Source organism: Anser cygnoides, chromosome 11 (genome assembly GCF_040182565.1).
Source record: "Anser cygnoides isolate HZ-2024a breed goose chromosome 11, Taihu_goose_T2T_genome, whole genome shotgun sequence".
NCBI classification, from domain to species: Eukaryota; Metazoa; Chordata; class Aves; order Anseriformes; family Anatidae; genus Anser; species Anser cygnoides.
Genome location: NC_089883.1, coordinates 6,531,071 through 6,558,701, shown reverse-complemented (window position 1 = coordinate 6,558,701; position 27,631 = coordinate 6,531,071). Strand labels below are relative to the sequence as shown.

At 47.4% G+C, this 27,631-nt stretch overlaps 1 protein-coding gene across 13 annotated transcripts in view; it reads left to right on the top strand.

Moving 5' to 3' along the window:
* Positions 1 to 27,631, top strand: part of CHD2 (chromodomain helicase DNA binding protein 2) — a 96,703-nt gene extending 69,072 nt beyond the window's left edge. For all 13 annotated transcript variants that reach the window (XM_013181852.3, XM_067003767.1, XM_067003766.1 and 10 more), the window contains 30 exons: positions 2 to 102; positions 728 to 772; positions 945 to 1,120; positions 1,811 to 1,935; positions 2,454 to 2,670; positions 3,252 to 3,341; positions 4,032 to 4,222; positions 5,272 to 5,460; positions 5,803 to 5,965; positions 6,351 to 6,503; positions 7,651 to 7,722; positions 8,801 to 8,950; positions 9,526 to 9,674; positions 10,210 to 10,306; positions 11,022 to 11,114; positions 11,590 to 11,763; positions 12,693 to 12,868; positions 14,322 to 14,363; positions 15,385 to 15,524; positions 16,228 to 16,366; positions 16,510 to 16,660; positions 17,946 to 18,068; positions 18,927 to 19,055; positions 19,805 to 19,945; positions 20,457 to 20,591; positions 22,009 to 22,187; positions 22,602 to 22,701; positions 22,927 to 23,143; positions 23,505 to 23,754; positions 23,896 to 27,631. In XM_013181852.3, coding sequence (XP_013037306.2) covers positions 2 to 102; positions 728 to 772; positions 945 to 1,120; positions 1,811 to 1,935; positions 2,454 to 2,670; positions 3,252 to 3,341; positions 4,032 to 4,222; positions 5,272 to 5,460; positions 5,803 to 5,965; positions 6,351 to 6,503; positions 7,651 to 7,722; positions 8,801 to 8,950; positions 9,526 to 9,674; positions 10,210 to 10,306; positions 11,022 to 11,114; positions 11,590 to 11,763; positions 12,693 to 12,868; positions 14,322 to 14,363; positions 15,385 to 15,524; positions 16,228 to 16,366; positions 16,510 to 16,660; positions 17,946 to 18,068; positions 18,927 to 19,055; positions 19,805 to 19,945; positions 20,457 to 20,591; positions 22,009 to 22,187; positions 22,602 to 22,701; positions 22,927 to 23,143; positions 23,505 to 23,754; positions 23,896 to 24,229 — 4,441 coding nt within the window. In that variant the 3' untranslated portion in view covers positions 24,230 to 27,631. The remainder of the gene's footprint in view (position 1; positions 103 to 727; positions 773 to 944; positions 1,121 to 1,810; positions 1,936 to 2,453; positions 2,671 to 3,251; positions 3,342 to 4,031; positions 4,223 to 5,271; positions 5,461 to 5,802; positions 5,966 to 6,350; positions 6,504 to 7,650; positions 7,723 to 8,800; positions 8,951 to 9,525; positions 9,675 to 10,209; positions 10,307 to 11,021; positions 11,115 to 11,589; positions 11,764 to 12,692; positions 12,869 to 14,321; positions 14,364 to 15,384; positions 15,525 to 16,227; positions 16,367 to 16,509; positions 16,661 to 17,945; positions 18,069 to 18,926; positions 19,056 to 19,804; positions 19,946 to 20,456; positions 20,592 to 22,008; positions 22,188 to 22,601; positions 22,702 to 22,926; positions 23,144 to 23,504; positions 23,755 to 23,895) is intronic.

Genomic DNA, 27,631 nt, shown 5'->3' with positions numbered 1-27,631 from the left:
GGCTGGCCAAGGTATCCCCTGAAGATGTGGAATATTTCAACTGCCAACAGGAGCTGGCTTCAGAGCTGAACAAACAGTATCAGATAGTGGAGAGAGTAATTGGTAAGTGAACCCAATACTTTTGTAAAGGGGTGAAGTAAGACTTGGGAACCTTAATCACTACTCACAGCAAAATGAGCATAGGGCTCCCTTTTTCTCCTTGCATCCCCATGTCACTGAAGAACGGTGTGTGAAATGTAGGGGTTGAGCAGTAGCTATGCAGGTTTACAATTTTTTATCTACAAGCAATGCTGGTCACTTGCCCTTTCCTTGCCTGGAGTACGGGATGATACACCCAGCTTCCAGGGGCTCGCTGAAGTTGCTGCTGCTGGTGAAGTCCTTTGAGTTCAGTCAAGGTGTTTGCAGAAGCACAGGCCTGGTGGTGTCAGGACTAATTTCCGTGACATTGTGGTTAAGGATGTGGTTAGGCTGCAAGGCAGCTCAGGGGTTAGATTTTCATGATTACTTACTTATTAAAAATAAAAACGGGGCTTAGCACTTCACTATTATTATAGCAATATCAGGCAGAGGTGCCGGCATCCTGTTGCTTTAGGAATTGGCCTGGAGAGTTGTTTAACCTATTTCCATACAATTCCTCTCAAAAATGCATGTGGTCCTCTGTCTGTGCTGCTCCCCCTGCTGGCTGCCAGCACATAAACCCTTGCTTCCTTTGTGTCTCCAACCACAGCCGTGAAGACCAGCAAGTCTGCGACGGGGCACGCTGACTTCCCAGGTAAAGGAGCACTCTTTGGCCTCTCTACACTTTTCCCATTAGCCAAGACCTGTCTTGTGGTTGTAGGGGTGGTTCAGACTGCCCTTGTGAACCACGCTTGTGGTTCACCCACAGAACCGCAGTTGATGATGTTTGGGCTTTTTTTTTTTTTTTTTTTTTTCATATTTTGCAGCAAACAGTCGCAAAACATCCTCAAATGACCCTGAATACCTGTGCAAGTGGATGGGGCTGCCCTACGCGGAATGCAGCTGGGAAGATGAGGCTCTGATAAGCAAGAAATTCCAGCACTGCATTGACAGCTTCAACAACCGTAACAACTCCAAAACAATTCCTACCCGGGACTGCAAGGTTTGCTTGCTTCTCTTCTCTCCTGTTGCTCTGTTTCTCCAGGCTGGGTGATGACACAAACAGTGGGAACACAAAGTTTTGTCAGGATAAATGGCAGAGACCATTTCCCCGTCTTCCCACCAGTGTTTGAACGGCTGTTTGCTGTTCCTATACTTTAGACAGAGATGTGAACCCCTTTTGGTTTCAGTTACTCTGCACAATGAGCATGTTATGTCCCCCTGCGGAGTGGGAGGCTTAATTAATCCTTGCAAAGTGCTTCCTCCTCAGGAGGAGCTGCTGCAGCAAGGCAAAGTTTTAATATCAGTTGAATGGAAAAACAGCACAGCTGGGAAAAGAGGAAGTCTGCAAGACGCTGATACAGTGGAGGAGAGGGATGGAGACAGTGGGAGAAAAAAACCAGAAAAGGCCAAAAAGGAAAGTGGAATTTGTTCCATCCAGTGTACGTTATGTACAGCTTATTGCACTCTTGGGAGGACTCAGCTCTGATCATCAGAACTGGAGGAAGGCAGGAAAACAAAACACTGCTGAGTGGTGTCTGAACTGCAGACACAAGAAGCAGCTAGGAAGACAAAAATGGGCATTAACTGATGAGCCAATCTGCATTCCTCACTGAACCACAGATTTCATTGCTGAATTTTCAGCCTTACCTGGTCTTTTTCTCCAGCGGGCTTATGGTGTCATCTTTTTCAGGTATTGAAGCAGAGACCAAGGTTCGTTGCCTTGAAGAAACAGCCTTCTTACATTGGTGGTGAGAACCTGGAGCTGAGAGACTACCAGCTGGAGGGCCTCAACTGGCTCGCTCACTCATGGTGCAAGTACGTACGGATGCTGTCTGAAGCTCTGGTCAGCACCGCAAACGAGCCACATTTATTTTGGGTCTCCCGATTTTTATCCCAGTGGGATCTGTCCCTCTTGTTCTCAAGGGAGTTCTTTACCGAGCCTGCTTCTGCAGCTTGAAGGATTTCAAGTGTTTTCACACCCAGTTGCATTGTAGATGGAACAAGGAAAGCAGAAAATAACTGGTTTCAGGCTCAGCATGCTTGCACACTTGTTGAAGTCTTTGAGAAATGTCCTTCTAAAATTTGGCCACTGATTTCCTTCTCTCTGTGCCTTCATCCTTGCGTGCCAGTTTGGAATGATTGTAATCTGCTCCTTTTTGCAAGCTGCTGTCTGGATTTCTCTGGGATCCACTCACAAGCATTCACACAAATGTTTTTGCACTGCTCCCTTTCTGTCTCTGTTGTGGGTTGCTATTTGTGCTAGTGCACAGTACGTTAGCAGTGGCACAAACATGTAGTCAAACAGTATTTGTGTGTTTTCTCTTCCTGCACAGGAACAACAGCGTGATCCTGGCTGATGAAATGGGCCTGGGGAAGACGATTCAGACAATATCGTTCCTGTCGTACCTCTTCCACCAGCACCAGCTGTACGGCCCTTTCCTGGTGGTGGTACCTCTGTCGACTCTCACCTCGTGGCAGAGAGAGTTTGAAGTGTGGGCACCTGAGATAAACGTGGTAGTTTACATCGGAGACCTCATGAGCAGGAACATGGTGGGTAATCAGAAAGCGGAGGGTGTGGGGTTGGATGGAAATGCTGGGTGCAATGCAGTAGCTTCTGTGTAGCATGTATGTGTGTGACATGCCATCTGCTGGAGAGTACCGACAGTCCTGTGGGCACTTAGAGCTGGTTGTAGCTGAGCACTTGAGTGTAATTCCCTGCTGTAGGGACTTTTTTACCTTATTTCCCCCTTAGAGTGAGCACAGGAGTACTGGCCTCCCCTGGAGGGTCTGGAGACCACTAGGCTGAAATGTGCTGCAGGGCACCACTGCTAGCCTTGTCTGTCTGGTCTGAATTATTCAGACAAGGCGGCACGCAAATGTTGTGAGTCTAGTGGTGGCAGTAGTGACATGGTGGGGGAATGTCACAACAGCAAGTTGTTTGACCTTATTTTGGTGCTTGTGTAAGAGCCATGCGTGCAGCAAAACAAGCTGCTCCTTGGACACCCTTTGCTCGTCAAATGTCATGTTCAGCAGCAGGGCTTGGACTTGGCTGGAGTCTCCAGCTATAGCTCCACTCAAATAAGACCTGTTAACTCTTCCCCTTCAATAATGTTGGTTGTCTCCTCTCGCAGATACGTGAATATGAGTGGATCCACTCTCAGTCTAAAAGGCTGAAGTTCAATGCACTTATCACAACATACGAGATCCTCCTCAAAGACAAGGTGAGTAATGGGTCAAGGATGTTTTATTTAGGTCACCTCTTGCTTGTAACTGGGGAAACCAGCCTCTGAGTGGGTTGGACAGAGGGTAGAGGGTATGGTGGAAGTGGGCAGAGGGTTTGTTGGACGCTCACTGCGTCTTCACTCTAGTACTGTGGCAGATGTGTTAATTTTTATACTTATAAGACACCGAGCAGAGCTGTAGTGGGATTTTACCTGGTTTAGTTTAGACTAATTAAGTGGGCAAAACATTACACTAAACTTCTGACACAGGGCTCCCAGTATCTGGATTTTCACACTTAGGCAAAATCTGTCTGCTTAGGAAATGCACGTCAGCCCAGTCAATGCATCACTGAGTCCTAGGAGAAAACAAGAAACTTAATACTAGTGACAAAAAAAATAACCAAACCTCTCAGGTTGTCATAACTTACATAGTTTTATACATAGCTATAAATAAAAGTGCTGTATGCTACTGCTGCTGCTCTGATCATGTCAGTGATGCCAGTGCCATAGTAGGGCTCCATGGCCATATGGAGAAAGAGAAGAACTGGGGCCTGGGGGAGGACTCCCTGGAAATCAAACATGACAGTGCTTTCTGGCCACGGAGAGAGAGGCATGAGCAATGTGGGGGGACTCATCTGACCCAGCATGTATATATATATATATATATATATTTAAATTCTTTTCCTTCAGGCTGTTTTGGGAAGTATTAACTGGGCCTTTCTAGGCGTGGATGAAGCCCATCGGCTGAAAAATGATGACTCTTTGCTGTACAAAACATTGATTGACTTCAAGTCCAACCACAGGCTGCTGATCACCGGCACCCCACTTCAAAATTCACTCAAAGAGCTCTGGTCCCTGCTTCATTTCATCATGCCGGAGAAGTAAGTCTCCTTTTGGTGCTTCAGAAAATACCTTTGTGTGTCTTTTCTTGTCCATCAAATAGACTGAGGGAGAGCAGAAAGACAGAAACCCTGAACTAAACTCAGTGGAATTAGACCAGTGAAAAGGGAACAAACACTTGTAGGGAAAATGAGAGGTTAAATGACTAACACAAAGAGTATTTCTGGCACCAAATTGAATGGGGAAACCTAATACACGTCTTTCAAATCTGTTTGCTGTCTTAGTGCCATCTCTAAAAAGCTGAACTTGTTTTAAGCAATCATCTCAACCATTTTTGAGGTTTCCGGTACAATGCGGTTCAGCCATCCTCGCCAAACATTTTTATGGCGGTCCCTGGGAGTATTGCTCGAGGACAGTGGTGTCTAGCTGATTGTTTGCATGTCCACATTATAACAAATGTTTTGTTTTCTTAAAACGAAATGGGCTATGTGCATTGCTAAGGCTAGGACGAGCATACCCCCAAACTCACCCAAATGATGTTTGACTGTACAAAGAGCTATCCCCCAAATTCTTTTTGTTGGAACACAGAAAGATTGAAGGGAGAGATTTAAGGTCTCACAAACAGAGAAGAGCAGTTTGTCAAATTTCAAAGGAGCTGTTAGAGGAAGCAGCAGTCCAAAAAAGCCATGAGAGCAGTGTAAAACAGAATCTAGTTGTCAAAGCCCTGCCTAAGGGGTGGTTGATGTGGGACTTTCAGAAACTACAGCTAGGTAAATGCTAGCAGGAGACATCGGAGCAGAATATTGGAAAACCTGGGATTTCTGGTCCTGGGAGTCAATGCAGAGCTATGGAGCTCAAAGATAAAATATTTGGAAGGTACCTAAACCCAGCGAGCTTCTAGCTTTGCCACCACTCTGTTCAGTTAGCCAGAGTAGGGTGAACCTTTTATCCTCCACTGTATCTCCATCAAACTCGTGGTCTCTTTTCTCATCATGCAGTGTGAGCATATCTGGTATGTGCTGTTTGGTACCATAATACAAGGTGTTCTTTCTACTACTTCCTACTTTCTACTACTGATTTCTGTTGCTAGGTTTGAGTTCTGGGAAGATTTTGAAGAAGATCACGGGAAAGGTAGAGAGAATGGCTACCAGAGCCTTCACAAAGTCCTGGAGCCCTTTCTCCTGCGCAGAGTGAAGAAGGATGTGGAGAAATCTTTGCCAGCCAAAGTGGAGCAGATCCTCCGGGTGGAAATGTCTGCTCTGCAGAAGCAGTATTACAAGTAAGTTGCTTATTAAGTTACCGGCAGTACCGGCAGAAATGGGAGCAGCTTTCTGTGTGACTTGGGAACATGTTTCGTGGAATACATTTTGGGAGAGTAAAGCTCCACACAGAACTGTGGTGCTGTTTAATATTTAACTGTAATACTGTCAAGAGGAAAGTAAGATCAGGGTTTCTAGTGAGGAGAAAAAAGCAGAATCCTCTGGAGGAAGCTAGGAGAGATGGAGGGAAGAGAGTAGACTGATGCCTGAACTAAGATGTCCCTGAAGGTTTTGGTCCTCTCAAGCTCCAGCATGCCTTCTTTGCACTGTGGAATGATCTGGATTTATTTTCCTGCCTGCAGGTGGATTTTGACAAGAAACTACAAAGCTCTTTCAAAGGGAACACGGGGGAGCACATCTGGTTTCCTGAACATTGTGATGGAGTTGAAGAAGTGCTGCAACCACTGCTACCTTATCAAACCTCCTGAGGAAAACGAGAGAGAGAATGGCATTGAGACCCTGCAGGTGGGCAGCGCCCTTGGTTATGGCTTTTTCTTAACTTTCCCCTTCCTCCCATCCTCTCACCAAGATAGAATCAGGTGAGGCTTTAGCTTCAGCTGCCTCTGTCCATTGGAAATAGTCCTCACAGCTGAGCCACTGAATCTCCTGCCTTCCCCTTCCACCATAGGCAACATATTGTGGGATCTTGTGCAGGAGGTGCATGCAGTATGAGACTTATATTGGGTAATTTACTGTGCGTGTGCCTTCTGCTGTGTGAATCCAGGTGATTTGATTAGAGAGGTGTGGGAGAAGCATGGTCCCCAAAGAAGCAGGTCTCTGCATGTCTCTGCGTAGTATACACAAGGGTAAGGTTGGAAAACATCAGCTGGAATGACGGTTACTTCTTCAGTCTCTGATCAGGAGCAGTGGAAAGCTAATTCTCTTGGACAAGCTGCTGACCAGGCTGCGAGACAGAGGCAACCGAGTGCTGATCTTCTCCCAGATGGTGAGGATGCTGGACATCTTGGCGGAGTACCTGACTATCAAACACTACCCTTTTCAGGTGAGAAACATCAGCATGGCAAACAGCAGGGTTCACCTGAAAATAAGGAGGGAGCCTGGGCAATGAGAGGCAGGCACTCAGGTTCCCAGAGGCTGGGGTGGCTGGGATTACAGGTTGCACTGAAATACACTGGAGGGAACAGGGAAGTCCCTTCATTTCGCTGTGGCACTCCAGGAAGGGAACATATGGAGAGGCAGAAACCAGCTGAGAGCGTGGGATGCCTCACGCACTGTCTGATGCTGCCCCTTGGACATGGCGCTTCTTTTTTTGTGGATGTTTTGCTTTTTATAAGTGATGATAATGATGTATCCTTTGAGAGCTATAGATGAGGACTGCTCTTATAACAGCTTGGTACTGCTGTTCATAAAGCGAGAGTCTAAATGATGGGGAGAATCCTGTACAACGGATTCAAACACTTGTTGGTGGGTGTTAATCACTAAACCATCTTGTGGATTGGACAGCCTGCCTAATAGAAACCCCTTGTACTCCATGATCCATTTCTCTAGCTGAGATAACTGATGTGCTCATGCTTAAAGCCCTTGTATGCAGGCGTCCCTACATCTACCAGCAGGCAGTTTTGTGCTCTCAGCCCTGGAGCTTGCTTCCCTTGCTGGCTCTCTGAAGCTATTTAGGGATGCTGATATCCGTATTTCTTCTACCTGAGGTGGCTAATGGGTCCTGGGCAGTTTGTTTCCATCCGACTGATGCTGGCTAGCCAGCCCTCTTGCTGTTTTTCCGGACTTGTACCACTTCCTGAAGGTTGCTGCGAGGGACACGTTCACAGCATACGAGACCTCAATAAATTAAGCCCCGTCTCTGCACAACACCTCCTCTGCCAGGCCCCTGCTTTGGCCTTCGTCCCGTGATAAACCCCGAGGAGAGGATAGCAAACACAGAGATCCTGGCTGGGAGCCTGTAACGGGAGCTGCAGTGTCACCCGCTGCGTGACTGCTGCCCGAGCATGCCCCCCTCCTGCCCTCGCACGCAGCAGGTTAAGGCAGCCCAGTTCCTTTTAATTGGCGGCTATTTTTAAGGACTAAATGCTACGGGCAGGAGAGGGGGCTGTCAGCCTCCCAGAACTTGGGTGCCACGGTTCCTCAGGGCTCCTTTACCTTCTCTCTTTTATCATTATTGTTGATTTTTCCAGCGCTTGGACGGCTCGATCAAAGGGGAGATCCGAAAGCAGGCGCTGGACCACTTCAACGCTGACGGCTCCGAGGTACGGTGGCGGGGGCGTCCCGGCCTCCCGAGGGGTCGGGGTGGGCTGCAGGTCCCGACTGTCAGGAGGGGATGAAATTCAGTTCGTTTCTTTTTACAGGACCTCTGTCACTTTTAACGACATAGCTATAGCTTGTTTTGCATGCGCCCATACTGCTTATTTTAAACCTCCCACACCCGAAGAACGGGGCTGCGAGGCACAGCTCCACGTAGTCCCCAAGAGGCCGGGAAGAGCCCGAATTTAGCAATTCTCTCCTTATGGTCTGGGGAATGAGACGGCTGCTAAATAAATCCTCCAGTCTGCAGCTGGTTTTGAATATGAAATGGCAAAGGGGAGGTTTGAGGTGTAGGCAGGCAGTGGGGTCTGGTGTTGGAGGTGAGTCTCCGGTGTAATAGGAGAGGGCATCCTGAGCCTCTCGTGGGGCGTGCTGACTCACAGTGAGGGTGCAGGGCGCTCGCTTTCGGCCATCTCCCAGCCACGAGAAATGTCCAGCCTTGCTCCAGAAGCCTGGACTGGGGGCTGACACAGGCGATGCAGAAGGTTCTTCGTGGTACTGGGGAAGGTAATAAATAAAAGCCAGGAGGAAGCAGCAGTGCAGGTGGGAGAGGAGGGAGCAGAAATGCCTATAGAAGCTGCCCTTTCCCCTCTGCTGGGGGCATCCACCAGGGCTCAGACATCCTGGCTCTGTCCTGGCAGCCTGTACCCTTGGCAGTGACTCAGACAGTCCATGTTCAGAGCTGATCTCACCCCCAGCGGGCTTCAGACAACAAAAAGCACGTGTCTGCCTGCTGCCTTCGTAGGGGTCTGGTGGGCAGCGTGGTCCAACCTTCGGAGGTGACTCCAAGGTGCCCTTGCCCTGAGCTGTTTGCGTTGCCCTCCCACAAGGACGCGTGCTGGCCCTTCCTGGAGCAGCACACCTTTCCCTTCTGCCTTGGCTTTGAGCCTTTTCCTGCTTTGGAAGGAAGTGCAAATACACCAGAGCCTACATCCAGTTCCTTGCACAACTCTGTAGTCACCGTTACTGTTTTATATCCACGGTTAGGGGCCGGCTAACTTGTGTGTTTATTTTCCCCCCTAGGACTTCTGTTTCTTGTTGTCAACACGAGCTGGAGGGCTAGGAATTAATCTGGCCTCTGCTGACACTGTTGTTATCTTTGACTCGGACTGGAACCCCCAAAATGATCTTCAGGCTCAGGCCCGGGCTCACCGCATTGGACAAAAGAAGCAGGTCAGGAGAATTACCTGGCTCATTTGCTCTGTGGCTTCAGCAAGTACATGTAAATGGGTTCCCCGCTCGCCAGAGCTGCTGAAAACACGGCCTTTTTGCCCCCAAACCTCACTCCAGTACCATCAACCCAAGAGAAACTCATTTAAAGACAAGGAAACCAAAAATCAGCCCAAACTGTTGGCTTTTAGTCCTGGTATGGTTCAAAACTGAGAACCCAGCTGGGGGCATCACACTTCTCAGCCTCACTCTGCTCTACAAAGTAGAATATCTTAATTTTTTAGGGTTTTATTAGATACATGAAAAGTTTGATGCTAATTTGGATTTAGAGTGATTTTTTTTTTCAGAAGATTTTTATCTTACATACCCTACAAGCTCTGTGGTAACCTGCCTGATATTAAGCGGTCCCCCTGAAATATACAAGAATGTGCTTGTTTTTATTCTAAAAAGACACATTTGTACATGAAAGGACCATGTCAGCAGGGGAGTCTCCTTTGAAACAACTCAGGGATGCATTCCTGTGTCAGCAGAGCACATTCAGGTCCTGGAAATAGCTTTGTTCTTCTCCTACCCTTCAGGTGAATATTTACCGGCTGGTCACAAAGGGTACGGTAGAGGAGGAGATCATTGAGAGGGCCAAGAAGAAAATGGTGCTGGATCATTTGGTGATCCAGCGTATGGACACCACTGGCCGGACTGTTCTGGACAACAACTCTGGGCGATCCAAGTAAGCGATTGTGTCGGGAGGCAGGGAGATCTGACACAGCACGTGGCATAACCAGCTTCACCTTCTGATACCTGCCAATATTTGTTTGATAGGGTATGGGGGAGAAGAGAGCTTCCACTAATAAATAAAGGCACCTTCCACTAACAAATTAGGGCACCTTCTACTAATTTGGCTCATGCAGTCATTAATTTGGACACATAGAATAAAGATGATCAGAGATTGAAAGGCATTGCCTCTTTTTCCTTCAGTTTTTCTACCAGAGATCTTCCTGGTCTGAGAAAAGCTGTTGGTGGTATCAGGGAACAGCTGCAGCGACCTCAGACTCTTCCCAATTCCCCTCAATAGACAGAGGTTTTTCCTCTAACAGTAGATGTCTGTGCCAGAGCAGAAAATATGAATAAAAAGGCTTCTTTTTAGTGCTGAGGAGAAAGCTTGCTTCTTGCTTTAATTAGGAGTGACTTTGGTATGGTTTTGTGCTGTGACAGAGCTGAGTTAACAGCTCCAAACCCTTCTGCATTCTCTTTTCTGCTTGCAGTTCAAATCCGTTCAACAAAGAAGAGCTGACGGCTATTCTGAAATTTGGAGCTGAAGATCTCTTCAAGGAGCTTGAAGGGGAAGAGTCAGAGCCTCAGGTAGTTTGAAATTGAAATAACATCGCTGTTGGTAATCCCTCTCTGACTGCTCCCTCTTCGTACTTGCCCTGTGCATGAGAGCAGGTTGGTGAATAGGGAGCCTGTGAGTCCCAGGAAACTGAAGGAAGAGAGCTCTGGGGTGGGGACGAGGGCTGAGAAGAGCCTCCTTGCTGGAGGAATGGTCACCAAGAGAGCCCCTCAGCTCCCTGGGATTCACGAGCTGGCTATAGCATGGCCTAATGAGGGCTTCTCTCCCTGCCTCCTCTGAGCATCTCTCCAGCCTGCTTTTTTTGGTTTGTTCGCAAAGAGATGCTGGAGTCAGTAATAAAGTCGAATAGGTCACTCCCTCCCTTCTCAGCGTGGCGTTGCTCGGCAGTTTCTTATTGAGTGCTCTGACCAATTCTCTTAACGGCCCAAGTAGCAGAGCTTCCCCTGAGGGAAACAGCTGATACATCTCACTGCCTGGGAATTTCCCCTGCTGCTCAGCCTTGATGTTCCTTTTATTCTATCACCTGCATTTATACTCTCTTGTACCACTTGAGATAGTTCATCCCTGCCCTGGGTGATGACACCTTGCAGATATTTGCACTTTATTTAGCTCGTATCAGCACAATCCCTATTTAGCTCTTGCACCCCGCAGTCTATTCTCAAAGCCTCTCGTTTCTTCCTGCGCTCGGCCCCCTCCGCTTTATCGCTGTTTCTTCCTGACTGGTAGGAGATGGACATCGACGAGATTTTGCGTTTGGCTGAAACACGAGAGAACGAAGTGTCCACCAGTGCCACCGACGAGCTTCTCTCGCAGTTCAAGGTACAGACCCTGGGCTCTGCAGTGGGGTGCCAAAACGTGAGTCCCCACGTCTTGCCACGGAGGTGAGGCCAGTGGTGGACAGGACAAATCAGGCCCGGTGAGAAGTGACCTGTACAAAGCAGTTTTCTGAGGGGCTGTCTGGGTTTGGGAGCTGGGCAGATGTGTAGGTATTCGTTTCCTTTTAAGTGGTCATGAAGGCTGTGAATAAAATGCAGAACTTACCAAATTTGGAAACAAACCCGGTAACTTCGTGAGGCTCAGCAGTACTTTTTAAGCTGCACGTACTTCCTCAAGAGCTGTTAGCCCAAACACATGGCAAAGAACCAGGAATGTAGTGACATAGGGATCAATTATATAGTAATCATGGAAATGTTGGCAAAATTCCTATGCAGAAGAAGCTGAGGCTTAGCAGACAGCTCTGGGGTATTCCTGCCAGGGGTGGGAATTTCTAAAAGTGTTCCTTTGCTTGTAAAAGGTGGCCAACTTTGCAACCATGGAGGAGGAAGAGATGGAGCTGGACGAGCGGTCCCAGAAGGACTGGGACGATATCATTCCAGAGGAGCAGAGGAAAAAGGTGGAGGAGGAAGAAAGGCAGAAAGAATTGGAGGAAATCTACATGCTGCCTCGCATCCGTAGCTCGACTAAAAAGGTACAGCACATCTCGAGGAGCCGAGAGGCTGGAGGCCAAAGCTGGCAAAGGCAGTGCTCAAGAGGAAGCTTTCCTGCCATCTGAGTGCTTCTTCCCCTTCTCTGAAGCTGGTTAGGAGTAACCCACAGAGACAGCGCGTTGGCTTCTTGTTGGCATCATGCATTGGGCCCACGGTTCATAATGCAGTCTGAAAGCCTATATTGGGTTTGGTACAACTCATGCTGTGTAAGCAAAAAGAACCTGTAGTGAGCACAGGGAAAAATAACCAACTGTATAATGCAGATCTTCTGTGGTTTTTGTCATTTCCAGACTGCTGCTTTCCATTGGGCTCCAGAACTCCCTGCACTATTCTTGCCTAAATGTGGCTCTTGCAGGCAAAAAGAGATACTGTCATCCCAAGTCCGTTTTTAGGTGATGTGATCTACCCAAATCCAACAGGGAGCAGGTTGTGCAAAGAAACTCTGTTGGGATTTGGGACTTTGAGTGTTATTAACTGTTCTCTGGGATAAGCTGGGGAAGTTTTTAAGTGAAAATTAAACAGAAGGATAATTCGTATCTGATGATTGTAGATTACTTCTGAGGTCTCCTTGTCTTCAAAACACCCCAGCTATCAAGGAGCCTTAGGAACTGTGGCACAAAACCACGGAAAATCAATGTGTTTAGCGTGTCTTATGCTTCAGTAAATCAAAATGCAGTTGTGAAACTGTAAAGACTGTAAAGAGAGGATGAGCACTGGAGACTTAGCTAGCCAGAAACTGCAAGAGTGTGTATACCCATTCTGGTTTGATTACATGGGCTTCTGCATCTTCAGGAAGAGATGCTGAGGTGTTTCAGTCTCAACAAGAAATAATGCCAGTGCACAAGAGGGATGGAAAAGATTAGCAGATTAGCAGTTGTTAACTGTAGTGCTGTCTTTATGCTGCATGCAGGCACAAACGAATGACAGTGAATCGGATGCGGAAACTAAGAGAAGGCTTCAGAGATCATCTGGATCAGAAAGCGAGACTGATGACACCGATGACGAGAAGAGACCAAAGCGCAGGGGACGTCCTCGGAGTGTTAGAAAAGATACCGTGGAAGGATTTACTGATGCTGAAATCCGGAGGTCAGTGTGAGCACAAGAGACAGCTTACAAAAATACAGAAACCCCATGCAGGTGTAGAAAAGCCCAAGTTAATACAGGAGATATTCAGCTATAAGCACATAGGTGGTTTAGGTGAAGCTGTCTTTGGGACAGCTTCTGCACTTTTGTATAATTCAGTTTGCTGCTGACTTTAACATTCACGTCTGGCCAAAATAGGCTAGATTATCAGCAGTGAAACTGCTACCTTCCTAAAATTAATCCTTGTAACTGCGCAGCAGGGCTGAGTGGAGTGAGCTAATTCCATATTACACATGAGATTTTAGGTGCCATGAGATGGAGCTGGAGAAGCCAAAGGCTCTGGCCTTCCCAATATTTTTCTGGCTGTAGTCTTGACAATTTAAGTTGAAGTTAAAGGCAAGCTCTGTCTGGCAAAATAACCCCATGAGAAGCAGTGGTCCAGTCAATCAGAGCAGTAGTATATCCTCTCTGCACTGTGTTCCACAAGTCAGCTGGGGGCTGAATTCCGAAGTATTCTTTTCTTCTTGTATTTTCTTCTAATTTTTGAGCCTTTCCCTCAGGCTTTTGTCTTAAGGCTCTGCCCAGAGGTTCAGCCAAAGATGGAAAAGGGTTTGTGAGTTTTCCTTGCCTCTGTCTCTGAGAAATGCATTTTTAAATAGGAGATGGTCAAACTTTTTGCATTGTGGTAGCTGCCCCGTATCCAGCCCTGAAACCATAGAGGAAGAAGGAGGTGTTGCAACGTGACTGTAGCAGCCATTTAGGTTAAAGTGCTGTAGCAGAAAGAGGCTGAAAGAGTGCACGACGAAAAAGAGAAGGGAAAAAATTAACTCATTTTAAAATATTCTGTAGTTGAAGCCTTTGGGTCTACTCCAGCACAAAGCCCTGTTCAGTTGCAGCAGTGATGTCTGACTCTTGCCTTGAAGTTGTGTGTTAGTAATGGCAGCGATTTTCACAATAAAAAATAAGAAATAAAAATAAATAACAATCCTCGTCTGCAAGGCTCTGTGACGCATTGCACTACATTTGGCTCCTCTGTGACAGGTTGTTACTTATAGCCTGAGCTTGAAATTACTAATGACATTGATTTAATGCCTCTTTTCTCCTTGGAAAATGAAGTTAATAATTACCAATATGGTGTGAGCCAATGCTTTCTTCTAATTTTTCTTTACACTACAGTTATGTTTCTCCTCTTTTTTTTTCCTCATCTGTCAAACATCCAACATTCATAATAACGTCGTGTTCTTCTCCAGCTGAGGTCACAAAACTCTTTGTGAGGGTTAATGGATGAAGCTTCCCAGTCCTGAGTGATGCTTAGCTAATCAGAGTGGAATGTGAGGTTGATAATGTGGCAGGCTGTAATTAATATATTCAAGTGTATTTGTGATATTGGACCCATTTTTATGGCAGTTGCTTTAGTTCCTCTTTTATTTTATTTTATTTTATTTTTTTTGCTTAGGTTTATCAAGGCTTACAAGAAGTTTGGACTGCCTCTTGAACGGTAAGTCCCAGCCTGGATTTGCTTGAGAGTTACCCTGGGGGCAAGGTTGTGTTTGTAAGCACTGCCATGCACCCGCTGCTGTCGGTGTTTGACAAAACCTCCCCGCACAGCACCAATCCTGATAAGTTTGCTGTCATGTGCTCCGCAACCCAAACACTGCCGTACGGTCCTTCATGGCTCGGTTGGTGGGCACCGATAAACACTGGCCAAAAAGCAGCTGGGGCAGCGGTGGCGGTGCTGGGCTGTGCACAGCATCATCCTGCTGGCAGATCCTGGCCCTCGGGGAATTTCTGCTCTGCCTTGAGAGGAGAGGGAGCAGCTTCTGAACAGCAAACGCTACCCAAAATGCTTCTCGAGCTTCTCCATACATATTAGTTTCAGGTTTGAATTTGGAGGATGTTTCTCTCACTGCTGCATCCCTCTTGAAGGGAGAGAGGCACACGCTATCCCCAAGCCTGGGTCTGCAGAGCCCTGGTGCTGTGCCCCAGCACAAGTGAGGGGAAAAGGGAGACAAGCGTGCGTGGTGGGTCTGGAAAGCTGGAGCCCTCACTGAGGGCTCGGAGCTGAGGCAGGAATCCCTGCGTGTGTTGTCTGAGAAATGACTGTTTTTTCAGCTGGTTGTGCTCTTTGGTTGGGAAACACAAGGCTTGCGTATGGGCCTTGGCGTTATGAACCTCAGCCAGGCAAGAGGGACAGCAGATGGCAGCTCCTGAGCACTGAATGTCACTGAGACAGCACTGAGAGGGCGTAAAGCACACCGGACAGTCAGTTGTGCCTGAGAAGTTCTCACCTTTGCTTTAAGACTAAAAAATCCAAAGGATTGGGTCCGTTGTACTGCATCTGCACTGTGGTGCAGTTATCAGACCCAAAAAAAGACTAAAACTGTGTTACCTGCACCAGCTCCGCACATACACGGCGCTCATTGACTATTGAAAGCTGTGAAACAATTGCTCAGAGAATGACCGGGAGGAGAAATGCTGCATCAGATACAAAACTTAGAATTTTTTTTCCCTTTTTCCAGGCTGGAGTGCATCGCCCGGGATGCGGAGCTGGTGGATAAGTCTGTAGCTGACCTGAAGCGGTTAGGGGAGCTCATCCACAACAGCTGTGTGTCAGCAATGCAAGAATACGAGGAGCAGCTGAAAGAAAATCCAAGTGAAGGTAAGAGGGTCGTTTGCTGCTGTTATAATATTTTTGGTTGTGCTTTGTGGAGCTGATGAAAGCAAGGCACTCCCTTGCTGGATGGGGTGGTGTGCCACATTGCAAAGGCAAGAAAAATAAGCAAGGTCTCAAATCATCCCATCTCTGCCAGGCAGCTTTTACCAGCAGAGAGAAATCCATGAACCTTCTGCTCAATCTGGAAAGTGCCATTTGGGCCTGTTAGCTTCTGCTGAACATGAGTTTTCCTGGGGCGAAGCTGAAGTCATCAGCTTATTTAATGCTGGGTCCCAGTGCAGACGGATCGTATTTTAACTGCTTCAGGGACTGGGAATCAAACGTGTGCTGTGTACTCCATGGTGGAGCTGGATCTGGAGCTGGTGTCACACTCGATGTGTGGCTGTTCTGTGCCATTGGTACTTGAAGCAGGGGGTATCTGCCTGCTCTAGGTGAACAGAACTACTGAAACAACTGCTTCAGTGTACTTAGATGTATTTTTAAGATCATGATGATATACTGGGAGATGTTTGAGTTGCAGATCTAAGTGAATTAGTGAAAGTTAACTAATTTTGGGGGCCTACCTCAGCAGATGGCCTTAGGAATCTGGAGCAAGGTGTTGATCTCTGCATGTCTGACATTTTTTTTCTTTGCCTAAACATTCTTTCTGTAAGAGTTCTCTTAGTTGTTGTGTTTTATTATTGAGCAGGGAAAGGACCTGGGAAAAGAAGAGGTCCTACTATCAAGATCTCTGGTGTCCAAGTCAATGTGAAATCCATCATCCAGCATGAAGAGGAGTTTGAAATGCTGCATAAATCCATCCCCGCAGACCCAGAGGAAAGAAAGAAGTGAGTTTGAATAGTTAAGCAGGCAGTGGCGGAAAGAGGCTCAGGGAATTTGGATTTTGTGGTGAAAAGAGACTAGCCTAGATATGTGGATTTGCTTTACCTCCCTGCAGCATTAAACGTAGCTCATGTTTGAATGCCTTCAGGTACCGCCTGACGTGCCGTGTCAAAGCTGCCCATTTTGATGTAGACTGGGGAGTGGAGGAGGATTCTCGCTTGTTAGTGGGAATTTACGAGCATGGTTATGGAAACTGGGAACTAATTAAAACCGATCCGGAATTGAAGTTATCTGATAAGGTAGGTTGCTTTACATGTTACTTGCATTGGGTCCATTACGGTCTTCATAGAGAACATGTTTGATTTGCTCCAGAAACAGATGTTTATGTTTGTAACCACTCCAAAAATAATAATAAATAATAATGAGGAAAACACTGACCTCTGCGGAATGCTGCATGCTTGATGGAAAGCAGAGTTGTCTCATTTGATTGGCAGTAAATTTTCTCTGAACGGTACCATATGCACCACACTGAAGTGCCGCAGGAAGAAAACAGTAATGCTGACATATGTGGTTACAAGCACGGTATAGAGGGTGCATTGCATAATCGTGACTTGATATTTCCTTGAGCATCTCACAAGAAGCTGAGCTTGAGTTCTGTGTGGAAATAATTTTTCACAGATTTGACGCTGCTTATGTCAAGACTGGTCTGTGTTAGCTTTGAGGGTATAGTTACACGACTGGCTCTGGCAGCAAAGTCAGCTGGAAAGCCTCCATTTAGTTCCTCTGTTCCTCAGTCATTCCCATAAGAGCTGTTTATGGGGGCCATGCTGAAATGATCCAGGTTAAAAATAAGCCGCTATCCATTGTGTCAGCACAGTGGAAGGAGGGTGGACTGCAGCATCAGGCTGAGGGACATTGGGACTGTACATCTGCTTGGCTGCCAATATGCTGCATTCCCATGACATTCCCCCGAGTGCTTTTAGCAAAGATCAGACTGTGGTTGGGAGCCCTCCTACGTGAAGTTCAGAAAGGCAATTTTCTCATTGCCTGAGACACGCCACCCAAGTTCCAATGAAATAAAAAGGTAACCTTAGCTGGCAAGCTGCTATGCTTCCTCCACAAAGTGGTATCTTGCAGCCTTGTTTTCCAATAAAAATTCTTTATCGTCGTTGTACCAATGTCTCAAGCTACCAGAGGGTACAAGGCTGCTGTGACAAGGCTGTCACAAGCAAATCTGGTGCATCAAGGAGAATGGACTCAATGTCACAATGCAAGATCCCAAATATATTTTGCTCCCTCCCCCTAATTTAAGAAAGATCCTAGAGAATCTAGAGAGCTGTGGTCCTTTTACCTGCAAAAGGTCAAGGGGGAGGGATTCTTGCTTGGAGCTTTGCGTATGGCTAGAGAGGGAGAGTCTGTGTGGGTGCACAGGTTGGAAGAAATGCTTGAACCTTCCTGTTCACCCCAGGAGGTGCAGCATCTCCAACCATTTGCTGGATCTGGAGGGACTGCTGATAGTGTATCTCTTTTACCAAGGTTTGATAGGTGCATGTGGGTGTATTTTTTTTTTCTTCTTTATCAAAGATCCTACCTGTTGAGACAGATAAGAAACCTCAGGGAAAACAGCTCCAGACCCGAGTTGATTATCTACTGAAACTGCTGAAGAAGGATCTGGACAAGAAAGAAAACATGAAAGATGGGGAAGAGGTGAGATGAGGCTGCTTGATTCTGGGGTTTTCAGGACGAGTGCTTGGTTGGTGGTGGGAGGCGAGACAGCCTGTGATGCCAAGTCACTGAGTGTCTTCTAGGTGAGAGAATGTGGACTTGCCTGTTGTCTGATTGCACTGTGATACTGAAATGATAATCAATGGTGGACAAGTTATTAATTATTATACTTGCTGAAGGTCTCCAGTATGACTTTATTCCCATGTTGAATTTTCAACTTGGTCACTTACAAACAGACCGTGCAAGTTGAGTGTGCAAGCCACTGAGGGAAAGCAGGGGACCTCATGCTCTTTTCTTTACGCAATTTCTGAGAGGGGAATACTGCTACATTTTATGAAAGTTTTTTTGAAAAATGATGGAATAGACAAGGCTGGGTGCTGAAAACTCCCTCAATTCCCAGCAAGAAGTGCTTCAAGCTATTCAGACAGGACATAAATTAACTTAGAATAAATTGTCTTAAAATATATTTGGCCTTCCTTTTCTCCCACCTGGAAGTTGCACCGTGATGCGCTCTGTTAAATATCCATGACATATGTGTTGACAGGGGGAATCAGGGAGCTTTGGCCCCGTCACCTCATTGTCATTGTTCTGTATGCGCCAGTCTGTAGATGCTTGAGATGCCCCCTTGACCTCTCAAATCTCACAGGCAATTCCTCTAGCTGGCTGCAATTTGATTATCTAATTTCATATGGGGCCCACCAGGCTTTCCTGCGGCTCTTCAGGCTTCCTGGCACTCTGCAGGACCTGCAGCTGTTCGCGAGATGTTCAGGAGAAGGAGGATGCCTCGAGCAAGCACCTGTAGTTATTTGCTTGCTCTGACTTGTTCTGTCTTTCCTCCAGGGCAAGCTAAAGAAGAGGAAACCACGAGTAAAGAAAGAGAACAAGGCTCCCAAAGTCAAGGATGAGCATGGGAACGAACTCTCCTCTCCTCGGCACTCAGACAACCAGTCAGAAGAGGGTGAAGTCAAGGTGAGTCAAGGTGGATAGTGGCTTTTCCAGGTTTCCTTGAGCTATATTGCTACTACAGAGACTCAACTTGAGAAGCACCCCTGGCAAATGCCCTGTGGAGTTAAGGGGAGCTACAGAATGCGTTCCCACAGGAGACTGGCAAACTTACAAAAACATATATACAGCTGTGGGGTGAAAGAAGGACCTTTCCCACCCACTCTTCTAGGTTAGTGCCGTAAATGTTTTGGGAGGATGCTAGAACGGCCACACACATCCACATACTGACTTGGAGGAAAGGTTGTCTCAGGACAAAGTCTGTTGCCCTTATAAAGGAGAGAAAGAAGAATTGTTTCCCTCTCCTTTTCAGTACATCAGCCAGTGGTGAAGCTGGAGTCTACCAAGGTCATGCTGTTGCTTAGAAAGCCTTCTGTCATTGAGTGGTTTGGCTGGTAGTCTGAAGCTTTTTGTTCGTGTTCTGATCAGTATCTACCTTATGGACTGAGCGTTCTCCAGCACAACTGGCAGAGGAAAGCAGTGCTTATCTGCAGTTTGCCAGTTAGTCACAGACCGGGGCTTTTGTATAATTTTTATGCCCTTTTGTTCAAAGTTGGGTGGACTGCAGTGCCAGTCTTGCTGTCTGGTTAAAGAGGTGTGAGGGCAAATTTGGATGAGCCTCAAGAAACGATTGCTTTTGAAGGATGCATGTTTTGGGGAAGAGCATGTATGTGAGGTTGAGGGACTCCAACTTTGACTGTGGTCTGATTTTCTAGGAGGACGGCTTGGAAAAGAGCCCAGTGAAAAAGAAACAGAAGAAGAAAGAGAACAAAGAGAACAAAGAAAAACAGACAAGCACTAAGAAAGAAAAGGAAAGTGATAAAGAGAAGAAGAAGACAAAAGACAAGAAAGAGAAGGTAAGAAGTATTCTCAGGAGCAGTTTAAGAGATAGGAAAGTCTCTGAGCAGAAGGGCAAGCTGTAAGTCCTATGATTCGTTAAAGGGCCTGTGTGAAGAGACGTCAGCGAAGCAGTGTGGGGCAAGACCTTATTCCTTTTCCAGCCTTCCTGAATTTCATGAAATTGCAAGTTTTCATAGACATGAGACTTCTCTGAGCTCTGTCCTCTGCAAGGGGCTTATATTCTTTAGCTTAACCTCTCTTCCAAGTCTTCAGTGCTGTTTTTTCTCTCCATGAGTATAACCATGTCCAAAACGTTGGCTCTGACTTCCCTCTGCTCCCTCAGGGATGACATAAAGCTAAACAGAGGCATTACAGCAAAACAGTTGGAGATCTTGGGAGGAAAGTTGTAGGAGCGGTGCCCAGGGTTTAATAACTGCCAGTATCAATAGTGTGGAGGTTGTTAGTTGGATCGCTGGGGATCCGTCAGTCTGGCTCATCATGTGATGTGCATAATTTCTCCTTGTAAAGCCTAAAGGTGGTGAAGCCAAATCTGGAAGTAAAGGGAAGAGATCGCAAGGTCCCGTCCACATTACAGCGGGGAGTGAACCAGTCCCCATTGGAGAAGACGAGGACGACGATCTGGACCAAGAAACATTCAGCATAGTGAGTATTTTCCTTGGGTGTCTGCATGGCAGTTGCAGAGACCCCTGCTAAGGCAGCCAGGGTTTGCTTGTGCTTGCGAGGATGCGTTTTAGGTGTCGAGGTGTGTGCACAGCACTGATCCATGTCCCACTTTGGCAGGGAGAGAACCTCTTCATAGTGCCCCACAGCAATTTCCTCTGGCTGGTCTGACAGCACGGCAGAACAACCCTGTCCTGGAGTTGTCCACTTGCCCACCAGCTGGACCAGTTGTCCACCAGCTGGCTGCTGTACATAGCACAACAGCTGGAAGAAATTTCAAAGCTCTTCAACTCCCAATTCTCACCACACAATTGCGCTGCTAAAGGGTTCAGATAGCTCTCTTCAACATTCAGCTTGGTGTTTGCGCACACGTTTGTCCCCTCTCTCTGCCAAGGGATGCCAACCAGGGCACAGGAGGGCACCGTGTCAACAAAGCAGGCAGAAGGGCTCTCTTCTTCAGCTGACAAGTTGCCACCACTCGTTTGACAGCCCCGGGTTACAGATGATCTTGCAGCCTTATGTGGCAGTCTCTCTGCCATAGGAGCCAAGGAGGCACTGGAGCTGTTCTAGGCAGCGAAATACAGGAGGGTTTTGAGGGTGACCTTGTATGGTGTAGTTGGTACGGAGTTGTCTGAGCTGTGAGCTCTTCCCTAGCTGTGTAAATGCTCTCGCAGCAAACGTGCCTGCAAGGCTTGTTGTAAAAATAGCCTTTTAGTGAAAGTCGTCATGGCAGATGCTCCTTCGCCTGACTTGCATAGGGAAATGCTGAAATATCATATTTAAGAAAACAGTTCTGTAATTTCAGATGTGTGTATTCCCTGTAGGTCCTGTGTTATCTTTATTTATTTGTTTTATTTTATTTTCCCTCCACGGTGCATGAAAGGTCCAGTCAGGCAGTAGAAACCTGTCTGATTTACTGTCTGTGCAAAGTGCTGATGCACGCAGCAGAAAAAGGAGGTGCTTTCACCTCACGTCTCCCAGTTCTAGTAAAAGCAATAGATGGAAGCGAACACAGACCGGGGTGGACAGGGAGGCTCCTGAGAGCACTCCTTCAGCTGGGGCTGTTCGTTCAGGATGTCGATGCTTGGTTTTGCTTCCCTGCCTGCCCTAGACTCAGTGCAAGAGCAGCCTGCGTGCGTTTACTGTTTGCAAACCAAATCCTTTGCTTCTAAAATGCTGGGGGAACAGCGGAGATGGAAAGACTCATCTTTTCCTGATTATGTTCTGCAGCATGTCTAACAAATTGCTGTTTTCATAGCTGATTTCTCCTTGCCTAATGGCCAGATAAAGCTAATATCTCATGCTATTAAGCTTCTTTCGGCTCTGTCTGATTAACAAGGGAGCAGTGCAGAGCACTGTGCCAAGTGAATCACTTTCTGCTTTCTGTTGCTTTTACAAGTGCAAGGAAAGGATGAGACCAGTGAAAAAAGCTCTGAAGCAACTAGATAAGCCTGATAAGGGACTGACGGTTCAAGAACAGCTGGAGCACACACGCAACTGCCTCCTAAAAATTGGGGACCGCATCTCTGAGTGCCTTAAAGCCTACACTGACCAGGATCTTATCAAGCTATGGAGAAGGTGAGGGATCGTTTTGTTTTCTCTGGCTGATCTGTGATGTTTAAAAATGACAGTTGGAGGCTGCTGTGTTTTATGTGGATGAGTGTGCCAATTGCCTCTTATTTAACATGCTTTTAAAAGAGAAATCTCATATTTTGTAGCCCACTCGGTCCTTGACCAGTCTCAGGTGAGGGTTTTGTCTGCAAGTTGTGCTCTTTCATTTAAACTGATTTCAGAGCTAGTTTAGAGAAACCAGTGCAAAATCCATTATTTCACTTTGAAGGGCTTGGTTCCAACTCTCCTGAAACACCCTGTCCTGAGCTGGAATGAGACTGTTTTCCAGGGAGGGTAGAACTGATTGAATGTTGGTTTGAGAGCAGTTGGCACTTGAACAGCTCATGTAGCAGCTAACAGAAAAAGTTTATGTCCTTCCAGGAACCTATGGATATTTGTGTCAAAGTTCACAGAATTTGATGCCAGAAAACTGCACAAACTCTACAAGATGGCTCATAAGAAAAGATCGCAGGAAGAGGAGGTGAGATCTCAAGTGCCTTCCCTCCAGTTGCTCTCTTTAAAACTTGTTACACTTGCCCACGCTTGGGCACAGCTGATTGACAAAGCCCTCAGGACGAGGTGGGGGCCCACAGCCTGGGGAATCTCCAGACCAACCCAGAGCCCGACAGGCTGGGCCATCGCTCATGTAGTCTGAGTCTTCTGGTGGAAGAGCAGCTGAGCTGTAACCCTCTCTCGCCCCTTGCAGGAGCAGAAGAAGAAGGAGGACACGTCCAGCATGAAGAAGCCGTTCCGCCCAGAGCCTTCAGGCTCCAGCCGCGATTCTGTGATGTCCCAGTCCCACGTGCCTCACAATCCTCATTCCCAGAAGCTCCACCTGCCCCCTTCCCATGCCCCGCAGCAGATGCATGGGCACCCCCGTGACAACTACGGCCATCCCAACAAGAGGCATTTCAGCAACACAGGTGAGCCCTGGGGAACCAAAGGAAACCATTCCTCTTAACCTACAGGCTGCTTGCTCTTGGACACAAATAATTCCAGGATTTGTGGCTGGTCAGGTTGGGGAGATGGAACACGTTTTTTCACTGTACTTATTGCTGGACTAGAAAACGTGATGATGGAGTGGTCAAAAGTTTAAGAATTGGGCAGAGTAAGATTTGATAGAATAATGGTAAAGGAATTAAAAGAATAAAATGGGGTCCACTTGGCTTAGGGAGGAGAAAGTTCCAATGGTAATAGTTCTAATTTCTCTGAGAATTCAACAAGGAAGTAATGGGCTTAACCTAAAGTATAAATGACATTTAATTAATGCTTTCCTCATTGCAGACAGGGGAGACTGGCAGAGAGATCGAAAGTTCAACTACGGCGGCAACAGCAACCAGGTGTGGGGTGGGGAGCGGCACCACCAATATGAGCAGCACTGGTACAAGGACCACCACTACGGGGACCGGCGATCTCGTGGAGACCCCCACCGAAGCTCTGGGAATTACAGACCAAATAACCTCTCCCGTAAGAGGCCCTATGAACAGTACAACAGTGACCGAGACCACAGAGGCCACCGAGATTATTATGACAGGTAATTCTCGTTCCTCTCGGGAAGGGTGGGAGGAGTTCACGTCGATACACCCAGCGGTGGTGGACAGGCTTTCCTTGGGGAGCTGATCTCCGTCCATCCATCCAATCCATTCCCTCATATCCATCCATTTTCTCTCTGCAGGCACCACCACGACTCCAAGCGCCGACGATCCGATGAGTTCAGGCCTCAGAATTACCACCAGCAGGATTTCCGACGGATGTCTGATCACAGGCCACCCATGGGATACCATGGCCAAGGACCTTCGGACCACTACCGGTCCTTCCACGCAGACAAATCGGGAGATTACAAACAGCCTCTCCCTCCACCTCACCCCGCAGTGTCGGACCCTCGCTCACCCCCCTCTCAGAAATCTCCTCACGACTCCAAGTCGCCCCTCGATCACAGGTCACCTCTGGATAGGTCGTTAGAACAGAAAAACAATCCAGATTATAACTGGAATATTCGGAAAACATAAAGTGACCAAGGGGGGGAAGCGCACATCTTGAAATACTTGGTCTGATGCAACAGCCAGAAACTCTGAACATGCTGCTATCATCTTTGCTGGGTCAAGGAGGATTTTGGGGGAGCAGGTAGAAGACTCTCCCTCACTCTCAGTTCTGTTCTGGATTCCCATTTCCTTTCCCCCCTTTCTCCCATTGAACGTTGGAACCAGACTTACTGCCTCATTTTTTGCTTTGGTTTTGTTTCCTCCAGTCCAATGGGCGCAAGGGAATTTTCCCCAACCACAGTGTTTCCCCAAAACCAAGAAGGCGGATTGCTGCTGCTTAGGATTGTGCAGAAGGCCGTGTGCCTGCGCTGACTTGATGTTACATGACAGATGCTGCTTTGGGATTGGGGATAAACTGGTTGGGCTGGGCTTTGTGTGTAACCAGCATAGGCCACTGGGAGGACATATTCCAGGAGGGTCCCTCAGCAGCCAAGCTGTTGCTGTCACAGGGCTTGGTTGAAAGAGGGGCTCAATGTCACTTCAGAGTGACTCCAAAGGAGCAGGAGCCTTGCTGGTGACAATCCATCACTTTTCTGGCCACATTGTCATTTCTTATGTCTTTAACCATTTCAAGAAACTGCTCTGACTGCCATTGTGTCCCCTGCAGCAGACAAGGGGTGGGGGATCCAGGGCTGGAACTGTCAAGTCTTGACTCTGGGAGTCTTTGGGATATGTGAAGAAAGACAGACTTCCTTAGCAAAAGCTAAGCTCACTTATAATGACTAGGAAAGAAACTGGGGTGAGAGCAGTATTTACCAGTGGACAGGGCTCAGGAATTCATAACAAAACTCCTCTTCTCTTCTGACATGGGCGGCTTGGATGTCCAGGAATTAACACAGATGCTGGCTGGGAGCTGCAAGGTACCAGGACAAAAGATGGCTCTAGGCATCCGGGGACCTTGAAGCTCCTAATCTCCCTGCCACTGAAGTACTCTGCTTTCTGGGCATTTCTCTCTGTGCTTCACAAAACAGTGATCACAGACCTGTAATACAACTGAAAGGTAAGGGGTGGTAGAGCAGAGTTAAATGGGAATCCAGAGACTAATCTCTGTCCAGGCAATTGTCACCAGTCACCTTCCCGGCACCGTTCAGCAGTAGCTCTGAATTGCTGAGAGTAACAGCACTGCTACTGCTGTCTGCCTGAATTGGAAATGTACCTGGGAGCTTAGCACTTCAGTGAGCAGGGAGAAAATAAGGAATTCAGGACTAGGTACTTAAAAATCCCTGGAGCACGTCTTAGAAGCCCAGCATAGCAGAGGGAGAAGAGGGGTTTGCAGCCCAGCTCGGTGGGCTTCAGAGCAAACATTCCTCCAAGTGTTCGAGTCACTGCATACGATGCAGAACAGTGCCCGGCTGGTGGCATGGTGTGAGTGGTTACACACAGGTTGCCGGCGAGAAGTCGAGTGGGTGATTTGTTTTTAGGTTCGAGGCCTTGGGTAGTAGAGTCACGTCTCTGCAGACTACAGAGCTCTCCCAACACCTGGGCTGCCCAGAGCATGGTTTCTGGGGATGCGTCATCTGGAGCTCAGTATTAAAGATCAGGCTGTTCCTGACCGCTCTTCTTGATGGGGGGCAGAAGTTGGGGATCCTGTTAAGATGCCAGTATATGACCCTAATAAGCTGTGATGTCCTTTCCCTGAAAGACTGAGGGGTGTTGAGGGCTGGCTTCCCCACTCCAACCAGTACTTTGGAAGGCGCACACAAATTGACACTAATCCCCTGCCTCTCCCCTCTGCCCGGAGCCGAAGGAGTTGGGTCCCTTGAAGTCACGGCGTGCACACCCTGCTCAGAGCCCGCTGCTGTGTCCCACTGCGCCTTCAGAAAAGTGCCCAGCACCACTGTGATGCTTTAGCAGCAGGCCACAACCCCGTGCTGCTGCGTGCTGGGCAAGCACCGGGCCTCTTGGGGCCAAGCTCAGTGTGGATATAGACATCAAGTCGTGGCTCTGGGATGCCAGCTTGTATTTTATTCTTCTTTTGCAAGACTTCACCAAACTCACCAAACTTCACCAAACTCACCAGAAGCAGTTTTGCTTCTGTAGAGGGGGAACCAGCATGGGCAGCGCTGCGCTGCCCCGAGTAAGTGTTATGCTTGTGCTCATCTGCGCGGGAGGCGAGGGCAAGTCTTCCACAGGGCCCCTGGGGCTGGCGGGGGGGAGGAGGTGTTGAGATAGCGTGTTAACGCCGCGTATTTCACTAAGCTGTGATTGCAGGCGCGCTTGCTGTGGTATTCAACAAAGAGGTCCTTTCTTTTCAGAGGTATTAGCTTTTAATGTGAAAATGGAAGAAACCTCAGAGGGGCGAAGAGAAATTGCTCTTTTCGTTCACAACGTGGTGCTATCGTGATGGAAAGTTTGTGCCATACAAGTCGTAGCAAGAGGCAGTACTGGCCAGACCAGTGTTATGGTTGGTGCAGGAAAACTGAACCCCAGTGGGAGGCATTTTCTGTGTCCATACACGAGGAGTTCTGCTCGTCCTGTGTTGCAGGGGTGAGGTGGTTTGGGGTTTCCTTCTTGAAACCAGTGCAACAGCAAAATCTTTGTCTATATCCAGCAAAGAGCGGTCCCCACTGTCACATTGGCCTGATACTGAACAGTCACCTAGTTTGGTTTGCTCACGGGGGTGGGTCTTCGCTGGGTTGGACTTTAATAAAGCTGGAGAACTCGATTTGGGGGAAAGTCCTCCCCAAGCACACGCACGCGTGCACACACATTTTATGTCCCATCAGAATAGGGACCATAACCAGACATAGTCACTTGGGTGTGAATGGGATCGCAGGGGACAGGTCCACAGCCAAAAACGTTACTGCAGTGTCTGTGTCAGCATCTGGTACAGCTCTTCCCTCTGAGCCAGCTGCGGGGTTCCCTCTAGCCTCTTTGCAGGAGAAAGTAGCAAAATGCTGTAGGTTTTTTCTTTGTTTCTTTGTTTAAAAGAATTTTTCAGCCTGACCCCTTTGGAAATGGTGTAAAGTTTTGAATTCAGATGATGGAAATCCTGCAGACCAAAACCTGCTGCAGACAGGCGATGCGGTGCCCAAGCAGGGTGGGTACTTAACAGCTCTCTGAAGCCCTTACGTGAACAGTTTAAGTGATCCACACACAAATACTATTCTGCTTTCACTCATTTCCTCCCGACCTCCACCTCCCCTCCGGGGAGAGAAGGACTCTTACTGTAAAAATGTGGACTTTTAAACCTGTTGACTAAAAAAACAGTAATTAATATTAATTTATATTTGTGAAAAAATGCCACTGTCCTAGTGATTTCTGATGTAAATATGTTGTTTATATAGTATGTATTAAATTTTCCTACATTGTAAAACTGCTGTACTTTTGATTCTTGTATATTAAAAAGTGTTCCTGAGATTTTCAGAA